Source organism: Elephantulus edwardii, unplaced genomic scaffold (genome assembly GCF_000299155.1).
Source record: "Elephantulus edwardii isolate Elephantulus edwardi_28Jun2011 unplaced genomic scaffold, EleEdw1.0 scaffold00077, whole genome shotgun sequence".
In the NCBI taxonomy this organism is placed as follows: Eukaryota; Metazoa; Chordata; class Mammalia; order Macroscelidea; family Macroscelididae; genus Elephantulus; species Elephantulus edwardii.
In genome coordinates this window covers 13,810,496-13,826,071 of record NW_006399827.1, presented here as the reverse complement: position 1 = coordinate 13,826,071, position 15,576 = coordinate 13,810,496, and the positions used below count along the sequence as shown (strand labels likewise).

At 52.0% G+C, this 15,576-nt stretch overlaps 1 protein-coding gene across 1 annotated transcript; it reads left to right on the top strand.

The window, feature by feature from the left end:
* Nucleotides 1–5,463: 5,463 nt before the first annotated feature.
* On the top strand, nucleotides 5,464–13,097 carry NR1D1 (nuclear receptor subfamily 1, group D, member 1). The gene is made up of 8 exons (XM_006889406.1): nucleotides 5,464–6,129; nucleotides 8,658–8,975; nucleotides 9,249–9,337; nucleotides 9,440–9,584; nucleotides 9,954–10,597; nucleotides 10,904–11,089; nucleotides 11,583–11,793; nucleotides 12,586–13,097. The coding sequence occupies exons 1-8, from the start codon at nucleotides 6,099–6,101 to the stop codon at nucleotides 12,783–12,785; spliced, it is 1,824 nt and encodes a 607-aa protein (XP_006889468.1). The 5' UTR covers nucleotides 5,464–6,098; the 3' UTR covers nucleotides 12,786–13,097.
* Nucleotides 13,098–15,576: the final 2,479 nt, after the last annotated feature.

Sequence of the window (15,576 nt, the reverse complement as noted above, 5' to 3'; positions counted from 1 at the left end):
ATTTTATTTTTTATGTGTGTACCATCAAATTGGATCTGACTGGTACAGGAGGCGATTGTTCCTCCTTCTTCAGCAGAGCATCTGGTGGATTTGAACTGTGCTCCTCTGGGATTGCAGTGCAGTTTCCTGCCACTAGGCCACCAGAGCTCACCTATTTGCAAATTTTTGAGAAAGTGCCATACCACCTTCCACAGTGGTTGCACCATTTTACACTCCCACCAACAGGGAATAAGTGTTCCAGTTTCTCCACAACCTCGCCAGCATTTGTTGCTTGCTGTTCTGTTAAATTTTGCTATTCTGACTGGGGTGAGATGATATCTCATAGTTCTTTTGATTTGCATCTCTTTTAGCGCTAGGGATTTTGAACATGTCTTCATGTGCTTGTTGGCCATCTGAATGTCTTTTTTGGTGAAGTGTCTGTTCATATCCTGTGCCCATTTTTCAATTGGATTATTTACCTTTTTCTTGTTGTGGTGCTCAAGTATTTTATAAATTTTAGTTTTAAGTCCCTTATCTGACATGTCACTCCCAAATACTTTTTCCCAGTCTGTGGCTTCCCTTTTTACCCTGTTGGAGAAGTTTTTGGATTTGCATAGGGATTTGATTCTTAGAAGGTCCCATTCATCTATTTTTTCTTCTCCTGGTTGTAGATTTGGTGTATCTCACTTCTAAACACCATTAGTAGAAAGACAAATACAAACCAAGATGAGCTCTCCTCTGGGGCAATCATTCTCTCTAGAAATGATAGGGTTACTAAGCAGAGAGTTTTATTCTCAGGTTCAAGGTCTAGTCCTCAGCAATGCTATTTTTGTTATGCCAGTATTTTCTTTTACTATATATTATTTTTTTTATTGTTGCATATTTTATTCATCCCTTTCCTCCCTCAGCCGACCGCAGCAACACTGTTTTCTTTCTGACCTTAATAGTGGTATGTCTAAGGAACAACTGGGAGTTGGGGAGCAGCTTTAAATCCTCTTATAACTCTGTCAGCTCCAATGCTCGCTGATGTGACATCTATTCAATATTAAGCAATATAACAATTGTCATTGTATGACATCTTGGACATGTTCATAAACCCTTTTAAGTCTCAGTTCCTCCATTTCTAAAATAAGATAAGATACATCCAACTCAGGTTTGGCTTAAATGAGATAATGTGTGTAAAGCACTTATTATAGTGATAGGTCTTGGCAACCAACATCGAGAAGACAAAGATTCTCACCACTGGGCCAACTAGCAGCACAATGATTGATTGAGAAGAGATTGATGTTAAGAACTTCAGCTTGCTCAAATTATACAAGCAACACTCTTGACAACAGCAGTTAAAAAATCAAAATATGACAAAAAAACAAACCAACCAACAAATAAAACAACCCCACAAAAAAAATCAAGCAAACAAACAAAGGGATCTCTGGTGGCCTAGTAGCAAGAAGCTACACTGCAATTCCAGAGGTATGCAGTTCGAATCCAACAGATGTTCTGCTGGAGAAAGAGGGGCAATCTCCTCCTGTACCACATCCAATCTAATGATATACACAAACAATAATAAAATAAAATTTAAAAAAGTAAACAAACAACAAAAAAATTAAAATACAAATTGCATTGGGGAAACCTGTTGTTGAGCATTTCTCCAAAGTGCTAAAAAGCAATGACAGTCTGGAGACTATGGTGCACCTGATTCAGGCCATGGTCTTTACAATTACTTGGTATACATCAGAGAGCTGGACAATGACTAGGGATGAGAGAAAAAGAATTGATGCCTTTGGGTTGTGGTACTGGAGAATAGTATTGAACATAATATGGAGAAGAGCACAGGTCTGTCCTGGAGAGGGTGAAACCAGGCTCCTCCTTGGAGGCAAGGATTTTGAAGCTCCATCTCACATACTCTGGGCATGTGGGTAGGAGGGACCAGTCCCTAGAGAAGGACATCATGCTTGGAAGGGTGGAAAGATAGAGAAGAAGAGGAAAACCTTGGATGAGACTGACTGACACAGTGACTGGGGCAATGGAGGTAGGTGTGTAGGAGATAGTAAGACTGGCTCAGAGTTCAGAGGTGTTGTATATAGGGTCTGTATGCACCACAGGTGACTCGAAGACACATGACAACAACAATATATAGTTGACAATTAATATGTATTTACTACCTTTCGTTGAAAATGAAGCAGTAAGATAAAGACAGAATTTGAAACAAAACACATCCTGGATCTAAGGCAACTTCTCTTCATCTCTCAAGAACAAGTTATCATAAACTTTGTCCTTTCTACTGCATTTTCTTGAAATTCTCCCCAAGATGTCAAGGCTTTGGGTAGAGTCAGGGAAATCTAGCTGGACAATTAGAGCATAGGGTAAGTTCTTGAAGGACAGGAACTCAGTGGCTCCTAGGTACATAGCTGGTTGTCTGATTCTAGGGCATCCCTACGGTTTGTGTCCTGGGTTTGCAACACTTGGACAAGCAGGTTTTTACCCAGAGCAAATGGCTTACTTGGTGAGAGAGGAGGAGGATGGGAAAGTAACTACTGAAGCCTGACCTGGTTTTCAGCAAGGACCTTCCTTCAGTCAATCAGCCAGTCAGTCAGTCAAACAATCTGCCCAAAATTTAGGCCACCCAGGATTTACACAGGGCGTTTCCCTATTACCCAGAACAACCTGCTGACAAGAATAGATCGTAAATGGAACATATACACACTATGCTTATTCACAGCTCTTATCCTTACACACTCACACATACACTCTCACAATCACAACTGTAAACACACACACACACTGGCCAGAGCTTACAGTTCTCAATCCTTTTGCTTCATCTACTCTATCTCTGCTGTCCGATCCCCATCTCAAAAAAATCTAAGAGCTTTAAAAAGATATTGGGGTGTGGGGGGAAGACTACATGTACACAAAGGAACCATTCATTCTCCTAAGTGGTGAAGTCAGTCCCTAGAATTCCAGACTCTTAAGGAGTCCCAGGGGACTTGGATACAACATAGAACTGGGGCTACACTTTGATAAGCATGCCTGGCATATACATCCATTCCACACTGACCCAATCTGAGCATTGTTATTGAGCTCAGTCCTTTCTTTGGCTTAATGTGGCTATGGGAGGAATGTGTGATGGAATGGCTGGTGGGGGAGGGGGAGAGTTGTGTGTTCAAATGCGCCTATCAAAGTAAGATCAAGATTGAGGTCAAAGGAAGGCCAACACTAGACTCTATTCCTGGGTTCCCAAGGGCCAGACAGCCCCAGGCCTTCCTCCTTCCCTTGGTGACTTCATATCCCATACTCTGCCCTCCCAGCAGCTGCTGGAGGAGAGAGGAGCTGAAAGAACTAGAAGCAGAGGGAGATGCTGCATCTTCATTCTTCTATATACTTCTCACCAGGGGTGGAAGACTCCAGAATTCCTTGTCAGTCAGGGAGAAAAAGGGGAGTCCTATATAAGAAGTGCAGGAGGGAACAGAGGGGACAGCCTCCTTTGCCTCCTCCCATCCAGCCTCATCCTTCATGCTGCACACAGGCTGCAAAACAACCCAGATTCTTGCCAAGAGTAGTTGGATTGAATAACAGCTCTCAGTGCTTCTGTTCCCTCCTCCCTCTCATGGCTATAAAACTCAGGGAGGGAATCTTGACCCCTGGCCCATCCCTATGCACAAGTGGAACAGAGAGTGAGCAGAACCATAAGGCAGGGAACAGGGCTATGGACTTTGGAGAGGATCCAGGCCAATTACAGGGAGGATGCCAGTGGTGGTGCTAGTGCTAGTGGACATGCCAGGGGCCCTCTTTTTGAACCTACTCTTAGTAGACGCCGGACTCCCGGCCCCTGCTCTGATATTGAGTCCAGAAGAGCAGGTCGCTTTGGGCACCACAGTTCACCTCCCAGCTTTTCCTTCAAAGCCCAGCAGGAGGGAGAGGTGGAGGCGGAGTGAGCTCAAAACCAAGTTTTCCTGAAAAGCCTCTTCTCTTGTTTGTTCTAGCCCCTCCCAGCCCTTCCCACACTCTGCTGCATTTTCCCAGCTGGGCCAAAGGGCTAAAGCAGTCTAGAGAAAGATTTATGACCCTTTTTCTCCTGCTTTTCTTGGGGGCAGGAGAACAATGCTTAAACCCTGTTCATCTGCAGGAGGCTTTCTTCTGTTGGGAGTTGGAGAGCCAGTGGCCAAGCCAGCTGTCCAGCTACCTTTCCTTCAGTCAACCTCACTGTCCTCAAACTTGCTTCTTCTTTTCATGATTGCCTTCACCTCTCCCTTTCTTCTTTGGTGGTGTTACCTTGGCTTCCTTCAGCTCTAGGGGCTGCCTATGAGCAAGTAGAGAAGGACTCCCTGTGTGAAGAAAACCGTCCCTAGGAGCCCTGGAGCTAAGGAGAAATTACCAGGAAGCAGCAGGTGGCTCAGGTCCACTTGGTTGCTTGAAGGAGTGGGTCTCATTTCTCCTCCCACATTCCAAGTCCTCTAACATTACCAAGCTTTACCTGCGACCTGCTTTCATCAACAGAGCAATTGCTGCTCTGAAGGGAGATGCTGACAATTTTGTAACCCAGGTTTCACTTGCTAGTCTGTGGGTCTTCCTGATGTTTAGGGTGGAAACTAGCAATCGAGGTCTGACCTTGCGATGGTCCACTTATTCTCCCTCTCCCATTGATTCTTAGATTCCTATTCCTCATCAGTAAAGGCAGGGAGTGTTAAAAGATGATCTTCATTTTCAGTTGAGAGTTATGATTTTCTGTGGAATTAATCTATTACTGTCATGCACCCTGTGTGTGAGTGCTATCATTCCACCACCCCACCCCCACCCTTGCCTCATTTCTGACCCTATTACTTTAGGACTTCAACACACTATCACCATACAGTTCCCCTCCCCTGTCCTTTTAATTTCATAGACAAAGGGAAATGACTCACCACAAAGTCACCTCAAGTGGGAGGAGTGGGGTCAAACAAGCAACAGGGAGTCCCTAGGGACATCCCCACCCCCATGGCAACTCCTTTACCTGGGGGTGTTCTTCAGAGAAGTGGGAAAAGGGGTCACAGTTCCTTTCCTTCTCTGGACTTGGCCCTGGAGCCAAAGGCAGCCTAAGCGCCTGACTCCAGCATACTGTCTCACCCCTGCTTATCGTCTCTCCTCGTGTCACCAATAACTTCAGGCCGAGGTCAGCTCCGCAATCACGTGAAGCCCTCACGTTTGCAAGGTTTGCAGAAAAGGCCTGTTAGCTTTGATCTCCCAGGGTGCAACTAAGCTTGCCAGTCACTCCCCAGGAATTCACATGCCCCTGCCATACAGGCTTGCCAGACACATCACTCTGACTCTTTAGCGTACCCCACCCTATCCTGTGATCTTCCTTGTTCCCAGGACGAGCTTCTGCAAGGCAGAAAGGCGGTAATAGCCGCAGACCACCCGCTTTGTCATTGGACTACAAATCCCGAAAGTCTCGGCGTCGCGCAGGCGCATTCAGCTCAACGTGCCTGCTGCTCGAAAAGTGTGTCACTGGGGCACGAGGCGCTCCCTGGGATCACATGGTACCTGCTCCAGTGCCGCGTGCGGCCCGGGAACCCTGGGCTGTTGGCGCCTGCGCAGATCCCTCTGTCCCAGGGAAAGAGGCTCGGGCAAAAGGCGGCTGAGATTGGCAGAGTGAAATATTGCTGCTGAGGGAACGTAGCAGGGCACACGTCTCGCCTCTGCGCCTGGGTGCCCTTTTTCTTCTCATCACCTACTTACTTCCTGGCTGCAATCTCTCTCCCTCTGGGACTTTTGCACCGGCAGCTCTACATTCGCTACCCTGCAGCGCTGCGGAGCCTTCCGGCAGTGGCACTCAGTGCGCTGCAGAGAGCCAACCCTCCCTGCTGCTACCTTCTAGTGAGAACTACTGCAGGCTGATTCCCCCCAACTCTGTCTCTTTGCTCTTCCCATGCAAAGCAGACCTACGTTGCCTCAGCGTCCTCCCCTTCTGCAGGGCTGCAGTCCGGTCACCCTAAGACCTTGCAGCAGGGTGCTCCAGATCCTGATCATAAGCAGCGGGGTCCTTTTCCCGCTCTCACTCAGTACCCAGGGGGTGACAGCGGCAATTGAAACCTCCAGTTTGCATCAAGGTCCAGTTTGAATGACCGCCCTCATTTGGTGAAGACATGACGACCCTGGACTCCAACAACAACACAGGTACGGAGATTCTTTCACTGTTTTTCTGTTGTGATCTTGCACCTAATAGCAAGAACTTTGTTAAGGAACTGGGGACTTGTTCAGTCCGGGGATTTGCTAACGAGCTGAGAAACTTTAGGCAGATTGTTCCAATTGGGGATGCGCCAAGGGATGCCCTCACTGTTTAAAAGAGTTCCAAAACCTCCTTTGAGCTTGAAAGGCCCAGTTCCCCAAAAGGAGGAGATGGTAGAGCTGGTGTGAGAGGAACAGTTTAGGGGGCCTGAGAGTTTTGGAGCAGTGCCCTGAAATGTTCCATTTGTCCACCCGCTGCGGCTGTGGCTTGTCTGACCTTCCTCTTACAGGTCTCCTGCAAGCTCCAGCACATTTGAGAGGCAGTGGGGCGGTTGGGACTCTGGGCAAGGAGGGGCTTGATCTCACTAGGGAATCCTCAGTGACAGTAAGGAGCGATCCTTGAGGAGTCCGGAGAGTGGTGATCTGCCCCAGGAGGGCACCTACAGAGCCTAGGCAGCTGGCAGGGCTCACATGGCTGCGGAGCCGGGCCCACGTGCTGCGTTTGTTTTCATTCAGCAGAAGCCGTGGCCCGCACCCCATTGGTCGTTGCCTCCCGGCCCCGTTACATAATGAGCTCCGCCCCTCCGGTCGCCAAGGCAACGCGTGTTCTCCGCTCCCCTCCCCTCGGCCGTCTCGGCCCAGCTCGCGCTCCCTGCCCAGCCCACCATTGGGCGGGGCGGGGCAGGGGCGGGGCTGCAGCTGCCGGCTGACGGGAAGCGCAGGGGGCGGGGTGTCGAGTTCCGGGGTTCCTCGTTGGGAAGCCACGTGCGAGAGGCACACGTGGAGCGGGGACGTGAGGCCGGCTGAGGGCCTGGCTCTCGCCCCGCCCCGCCGAGATCTGGGCGAAGCTAGACTGAGTCACCCACCGTCCCCGCCTGCCTCCTTTCCTATCCGCCTGCCCGCTCCCTTCCCGCCACTGAGGGAGAGTTAGATGGGGCCCCTGACCCCTCTTGGTCTCCAGTTTACATTCCCAATGGGGGCCTCACACCCTATCCTCTTTCCCCCCAACTCCTTTCTTCTGTATCCTGTTTGCTGTTGACTTCTCTGTCTTTAAATTCAGCTTCTCCACATTCCAAATTCTTGTTCCAGAACTTCTTTTCTTAGTCTTGCAAACCACCTCTTCAGCAAATCAGCAACAGTTTACCTTCTGAGGAGGTCCTCATAATCATAATCCATAATCCAGAATCATAGAGAAGAAGATTTTAAGTGGCTTTAATATATATTTTTTAAAAAATAATTATTGTTTCTGCTACAAAAAGTGAGACTCAGGAGAGTTGATTTCCTTTAGGTCACACAGCAAGTTGGTGGTGATAGATCTAAATTTAAAACTACATTCTTTTGAGCATGCCCCTCCCTTCCAGGTTTTAAGTATCTTTGAAGGTCTCACTCCCCTTTTGGAGAAGAGTGAACTAGGTCAAGTTTTACCACCAGTAAGCATCCCATCTCCCCACCCCAGCCCTGAAACTGTAGGAGCTCATCTGTTGTGAAACTATTTTACAGGGAGCAGGGGTTCACCCTGACCAACCTTGAGCTATTTTAAGACAGTCCCTGCCCAGCTTAGTGTGTGTCAGTGGGTGAGCAAGACATGTGCTTCTGCAGACACGGTGGCTTGGTGTGTGTCAACTCACACGTGTCCTGGGATCCTCCCTTCTCCTACCCCGCCCAGGGCAGGCCAAAGTAGGTACTTGGCAAAGATGTAGCACCTGGGTCACCTTTTTCTCCTGCTAATACCATGGGAATACAGTCACCTGGTTAGCAGTGTAATCGAGGACCAAAGTTCCTGAGTAGCCAGAGAGCCAAGGTCATTGTCAGCAGGCTGGAGAATATGTACCTCCACCTCTGAAACTTCTATTACTTGATTTGTCCTAAACTCAGAGGTAGAACGACACATTGTGCTGAGGCCAGGGGGACCAGCTGGGCAGGCTTATCCCCTTTAGCGTTTTTAGAGGAGACAGATGTCTCCAGTTTTAAGGGAATATGACCAGATTTCCATTCCTCTTGTAAGTTCTCCACTTTCCTATTTGCTTGCAGTCCCTTCTCTCACCATGGCCTCCTCCCTGGAGTGCTGGGGACATTAACACTGCAGCTGTTTTTCAGAGGCCCCAGTATTGTGAAAGGTCCTCCACTGCTCCAGCAAACCCTGCTCTGCCATTGACAGCTAAGTCATGAGCTACCATGGTTGTTCCAGAGCAGAGGGGACATGTGTGACATGTCCACAGGGGTCTTGCCTCCAAGGAGGTGCCTCATGTGTAAGCCATAAGCTGAATGTATGCTATGAAGGGTTATGGGTGTTAGTTGGCTAGGTCATTATCTAATAGAGGTTGGCAAGCTGTTTATTGTGGCTTTTCTGGAGATAGCAATATTAGGCATTGTCCATGGTTAAACTGCCCAACAGTGGTTTTGGGATGAGCACAGTGGTGTCCCAGGATCAAAGACATTTACGGCTGACACCCCCTTCCCTTGTGTTCTCCCACCAGGTGGTGTAATCACCTATATTGGTTCCAGTGGCTCCTCCCCGAGCCGCACCAGCCCGGAGTCTCTCTACAGTGACAGCTCCAATGGCAGCTTCCAGTCCTTGACCCAAGGCTGTCCCTCCTACTTCCCACCATCACCCACTGGCTCCCTCACCCAGGACCCAGCTCGCTCCTTTGGGAATGTTCCACCTAGTCTGAATGATGACTCCCCTTCTTCCTCCTCCTCCTCCTTCTATAATGGGAGCCCACCAGGGAGTCTACAAGTGGCCATGGAGGACAGCAGCCGAGTGTCCCCCACCAAGAGCAACAGTAACATCACCAGTAATATTACCAGTGAGCAGATATTCTGATCATTTGAGGGAGGGGAAGGTAGCAAGGGCTTGGTTGGGAGATGGTTTTCACATTATACCATCTGAGGGCCTCCCCTAGCTTCAGGGACTCTTCCTAGAGCTGTACCAGCCCCACTCCAGTTTGGTCATTCAAGTGCCCCCTGGATCTTGGTGCTCCTCCTTGGCTTCTCCCTCCTAGAATCTCCCACCCAGAACCTCTCCACATTTTTACCCCCTGAGGTAGCACTTCTGCCCCTTTCCACAGAACTGAATGGCATGGTGTTACTGTGTAAGGTGTGTGGGGACGTTGCGTCCGGCTTCCACTACGGTGTGCATGCCTGCGAGGGTTGCAAGGTGAGACAAGTTGGGGATGAGGGCAGGGGCAGGTGGCCATTCTCCCAGGACACATCAGCTTGGCCTAGACAGAGATGCTCATGAGCCACCCTTGCCCTCCAGGGTTTTTTCCGTCGAAGCATCCAGCAGAACATCCAGTACAAAAAGTGCCTGAAAAACGAGAACTGCTCCATCGTCCGCATCAATCGCAACCGCTGCCAGCAGTGTCGGTTCAAGAAGTGTCTCTCCGTGGGCATGTCTCGAGATGGTGAGGCAGCACTGCTGTCCCCAAAACATCCCCACACTCACCCCCTTCCATTCACTCCAAGTTTCTCAATTCATTCCTTTTCTAACATACATAAAGTCCCAAACCAACACCTTTCATACTGGGTCTCATTAGCTTGGGGGATGCTTGGAGTTCATCCTGTAGGATTGCACACACTTCTTTCCCATTGGCCTCTCTGACCACCTCTAGCCTCATCTCTCTGGAAAACCCCCTCGATGGGTGTGGCCTTGCTGACATTAGTTCAGACTCCATACTCTCAGGCCTTTAAGGTCTTTGCCTTTTCAGGAGGAAGGAAGAGAAGCTTGTGAGTGTGTATGGGAACTTCCTGACAGTGTTCTCATCCTGTTACAGCTGTGCGTTTTGGGCGCATCCCTAAACGGGAGAAGCAGCGGATGTTGGCTGAGATGCAGAGTGCCATGAACCTGGCCAACAACCAGTTGAGCAGCCAGTGCCCTCTGGAGAACTCACCCACCCAGCATCCCTCTCCAGGCCCCATGGGTCCCTCACCACCTCCAGCTCCAGCCCCCTCACCCTTAGTGGGCTTCTCCCAGTTCCCACAACAGCTGACACCTCCCCGATCCCCAAGCCCTGAGCCTACAGTGGAGGATGTAATATCCCAGGTGGCCCGCGCCCACCGAGAGATCTTCACCTATGCCCATGACAAGCTGGGCACAACACCTGGAAACTTCAATGCCAACCATGCATCCAGCAGCCCTCCGGCCACGACCCCACATCGCTGGGACAGCCAAGGCTGCCCACCTGCCCCCAATGACAACAATGCTATGGCTGCTCATCGCCATAACGAAGCCCTGAATGGTCTACGCCAGGCCTCCTCTTCCTACCCACCCACGTGGGCTCCTGGCCCTGCCCACCACAGCTGCCACCAGCCTAACAACAATGGGCACCGTCTTTGTCCCACCCACGTGTATCCAACTCCAGAGGGAGAGGCACCTGCCAACAGTCCTCGGCAGGGAAACTCCAAGAACATTCTGCTGGTGAGGGCACTGGGGGTGAGGTGGGCAAGAGGCCTAGAAGAATGGACTTAGTAGAACACAGCTGGGTGTGGCTGGAGGCTAAATGTGGGGATATCCTCTTTCCCTGGGAGGATGCCCTGCACTGCATTCAGGTCTCTGTCCAGAAGTCCCTGATGCCCACTTAGTATCAGCCTATTTGACCTGAAAAACTCACCCTCCAGGATCCCGTCTTAGCCTGGGCAGGATGTGGGGCCCAGTTTTGCTAAGTGAGTCCATTGGAGTCAGCCTGGGTGACAGTTTTCTCCCCCAACCGCTCTCCTCCTCCAGGCCTGCCCCATGAACATGTACCCACACGGACGCAGTGGGCGAACTGTGCAGGAGATCTGGGAGGACTTCTCCATGAGCTTCACGCCTGCCGTGCGGGAGGTGGTGGAGTTTGCCAAGCACATCCCTGGCTTCTGTGACCTTTCTCAGCATGACCAGGTCACCCTGCTTAAGGCTGGCACCTTTGAGGTGAGTAAGCCTTTATGGGCCCTGCTCTTGATTCTGGCAAGGATTTGGCAGAAAGGTTAGATGACTGAGGTGAGCAGGGAATCTGAAAGGCTTTGGAACCCCAGTACGTCTTTAGACTTTCTGACTATGTTCTCATCTGAACGAAGGGGAAACATCTCTTCTACTCCTATATGTGGGTGGCTGGGATTTTTGTCATCTCAGTTGAAATTTAATCCTAACCCCTTAGAATACATCATTAGTGTGTCCTAGATAAAAACAAACTTTTAATGTTATAGGGAGATTCAGAAAAAGTATTGGTCTCTTAAGATCAGCAGAATGTTCCCCATCTTTCCAACTGGCCTCTCTCCATTCAGAAACTGTCCCCCCTTTAGTGAGACATCCCCCCTTTACTGAGACATCCATGGCAGTGCCTCGAAGCCCTCTGACACCTTCAGGGTGACTTGACAGGTACTCCTCCCATTCCACCCAGACGTGACTTGTGCCCACCCTTTAGGTGCTGATGGTGCGTTTTGCATCACTGTTCAACGTGAAGGACCAGACAGTGATGTTCCTGAGCCGTACTACCTACAGCCTGCAGGAGCTCGGCGCCATGGGCATGGGAGACCTGCTCAATGCCATGTTTGACTTTAGCGAAAAGCTCAACTCCCTGGCGCTTACCGAGGAGGAGCTGGGCCTCTTCACCGCAGTAGTGCTTGTCTCTGCAGGTAGGTCAAGCTTTCACCTGACCCCGGGGAGGAGGCGGACGCAGTTCAATTTAACACACCTTTTATGGAATACCTATTCTATGCCAGGCCCTGCACCAGGCACTGGGGATACAGACATGATTAAGACACAGTCTAGCTTAGGAGACAGACTCATGCCCAACTAATTATAAAACAGTGAGATAAGTGTCACAGCAGAAGCATGAACCAAGGGCTTTGGGAGCACAGACAACTATTTCTGCCTGGGGGAGCTGGGAAAGAAGGTGATACTTGAGTGGGGCTTTAAAAGACAAGTAATATGTTGCCAGGCAGAGAAAGGGGGAAGGGCATCCCATGCAGAGGAAACTACAGAGCCAAAAGCAAGGGAGCCTGGGCAGTTGGGCCTGTTCAGGGGAGGAGAGTGGATTTGGGGGTGGGAGGTGACCTCCCTTGCTGAGCCTTGCTCCCAGCAATCAGGGGGCCTCCTGTTCTCTGGGCAGAGGCCTGGGAGAAGGGGTTGAGCTCCTCCCTTCTCCTTCCTCAGGGGCCCACTGAGGGGCTTCAGGGAGAGGCTGCATTGCTGGGCAGGGCAGGTCCTCATCACCTTCCTCAGGGGCCTCCTGAGGGGCTTCAGGGAGAGGCTGCATTGCCGGGCAGGGCAGGTCCTCTTCTCCTTCCTCAGGGGCCTGATGAGGGGCTTCAGGGAGAGGCTGCGTTGCTGGGCAGGGCAGGTCCTCCGAGACCTCCATTTCCTCCTCCTCCTCAGAGGAGCTCAAGGAGGAGTCTGCCTCATCACTGCTGTCGTCTTCCCCACAGACCGCTCGGGAATGGAGAATTCCGCTTCTGTGGAGCAGCTCCAGGAGACGCTGCTGCGGGCTCTTCGGGCTCTGGTGCTGAAGAACCGGCCCTTGGAGACTTCCCGCTTCACCAAGCTGCTGCTCAAGCTGCCGGACCTGCGGACCCTGAACAACATGCATTCCGAGAAGCTGCTGTCCTTCCGGGTGGACGCCCAGTGACCCGCCCGGCCGGCCTTCTGCCGCTGCCCCCTTGTACAGAATCGAACTCTGCACTTCTCTCTCCTTTACGAGACGAAAAGGAAAAGCAAACCAGAATCTTATTTATATTGTTATAAAATATTCCAAGATGAGCCTCTGGCCCCCTGAGCCTTCTTGTAAATACCTGCCTCCCCCCACTGAGCTCCGCCCCCAGCTTCCCCTCCTCCCCTATTTAAACTTCTCTCTCTCCCCCCACCCCCAGCCCTCTATTCCAACCCCCTGACTTGTTCTGTTCCTGTCTCAAATCCAATAGTTCACAGCTGAGCTGTCTTCTGTGGTTGTGTGCTCGTTTGGGGGGAGGGGTGGCACTACTGCCAAGACTGAGGGGAACCCTCTCCATCTGGTCAGTTTATGGGCTGGGTACTCTGCCAGCAGATGGGAGGGTCCAGGGAAGCATCACACAAGTCTAAGGGGGGGTGCTCAAGGGGGTTATTTTCATCATATATTTATTACATAAATATATAGTAAAATAGACGAGCAACAATTACCATAAAAATATCTTTCTTTAAAATCCTGACCCAAAACACAACGGGGTGAAAAATCGCACATAACAGACATACTGATTGTCAACGTGGGGCAGGAGTAGAAGCCCCTGCCAAGTCACCCCTACCGGTCCCCCCCTCCCTGGGGCAAGGACCTACCTCCTTCCCTGTTTCTGGCCACAACTCCCCTCCCCCCACCCCAGCACCAGCTTCTCATACATTCAGTAGCGCCTCTGGGCAGTGCCCCCCTCCCCCAACCCAGGAGTTCCCAGGGCAGGAAGTCCTGTCCCCATTATGGACGGTGTCTATCTCACACGCCCTGCCCTCTCCCAGCCCTGGAGACCCGCCACCAGGGGTTGGGGTAGGGGGCTCCTCCTCCCCCACCCTCCCCAAGTCTGAGCAGGGAGGAGGCTGGATGAGGTATGTGTGTTATGAGTGATGGGAGGGAGAATACTGAGATGGAGAGGCGGGTGGTTGGGGCAGGGTAGTGGTCATGGCTCTGGCACCCCCTTTGTCCTGGCCTGGCCCCCTCATCCTCTTCCCAGTGGCCCCTCATCCCACCAATACTGCACCTGCTGCCCCACCCTGCCTGCCCTAGTGCCCCGGGCCAATACTGGGGGAGGCTTGCTAAGCACCCATGTCAAGGCCACCCCCTCATTAGCACCAATGGCCCCCAGGAGAGGGCCCTGTCCCCTACTTCCACAGCAGGGACTGGGACAGCTGCCTCTCTAGAGCAGGTGTGGCGCTCCTGAGTCTCCTTGGCTCCCCCCACCCCCACGACATACACTCACTCACACTCACACACACACACATTGAGAAACATACACATACACCCCGCATCACCAAGAGTGAGGGGGGAGGGTCGGGGTGGAGTGGGGGATCACAGCTCATATGATGGGGGAGAGAGGGATGGGGAAGGGGTTCCCAAACACCTATCAGAGACCAAGTCTCTTCAAGGCCTTTTTCCCTACCATGTCCATGGCTGAGAATGGGATGAAGGGGCGGGGACGGGGATGGTGGGATGAGGGAGACAGCAGACAGGTCAGGAGTTCCACTGGGCCCCCAGGGCTGGGAGGAAGATACATGAGGGCTTACCCATGGGGCTGGAGTAATAAAGGGATCAGATCGGTACCCCAGGAGAGAGAGAGGAGAGACAGACAAAGACAGCACAGGCAGCACACAGGCCCAAGAGGGGTGGGGCAGTCACATGCACAGGTGGTACTGGGTGCTTCTCCAGGCCCTCCACCCCGTGGAACACCTGAACCGTGGGGGAAGGCGATTGCCCTGAAGGGCAACATAGCTTTACCTTCCCTTGCATGCGTGCGTGTGCGTGTATGTGTGCGTGGGGGGCTGTGGCAGGCCAAGGGTCAGGGTGGGGTGGCAGGTTCCCCACTGCTTAAGACATTTTTGCCCCAATAGTGCAAAGCTCAGGAAGCCCTGGCACCCATCCCCCCGCCCCCCACCCCATTCCCCATGGCTTCCGGGGGCATCTATGTCCACCCATCCATCCCTGCCGACATGCAGCCCTGAGCCCAGGGCCCTCTGGTCTGCTCTGCCCACCACCCTGGGAGGGCCACCTCCTTCCTCCCTCTCTCCCCTAAGGACCAGGTAATAGCCTTAGGGGGGAGGAGGAGGGCAGCTCCCCAAGTGCAGACCAATAGAGCACTCCACACCAGGAGGGTGGGAGGTGGCTCAAGCCAAAGTCCCTGAATTAGAGAAAAGAGGGGGAAAGGGTCCCTGGGGCAGAGGGGCGGCTGCCCTAAAGAGCTTCAAAGAACTGTGGAGCACCAACCTCCCCCTTCCCCCCACCCCAGGGCCCCTGCTAAGTGCCATTTACCTCAGCACCCCCACTCTTGTGCCTGCCCGCCCAGGGTCTGGTTAGTGCATCAAGTGGGAATAGGGAGGAGGAGGGCAGAGGTGTTAGAGAGAGCCCAGAAGACAAACACGGGAGAGAGGGGTCCTGGAGAGGTGGGGGTTCTGAGAGATGCTCACACACACCCCCCACCCAATGCAGCAGCATCTGGATTGTAGCTAATACTGCAGAATGTGAGAAGGGTGGGAGCTTGAGCCACAGTCTTTCCTGCACGGGTGCCATGGTGGGAAGGGGCAGGGGGACAGAGGCAGGCCCCCGGGCTGGGCACTTGAAAGGGGAGCTGTGTGGGTGGCAGGGCAGGCTGGTGAGGGGCCAGCTGGCATCCAGCATGAGAGGTAGATGGAACTCAGCGGGCACAAGTGGCAGAGAGCACTGGGAGAACTGGAGAATTGGGTGG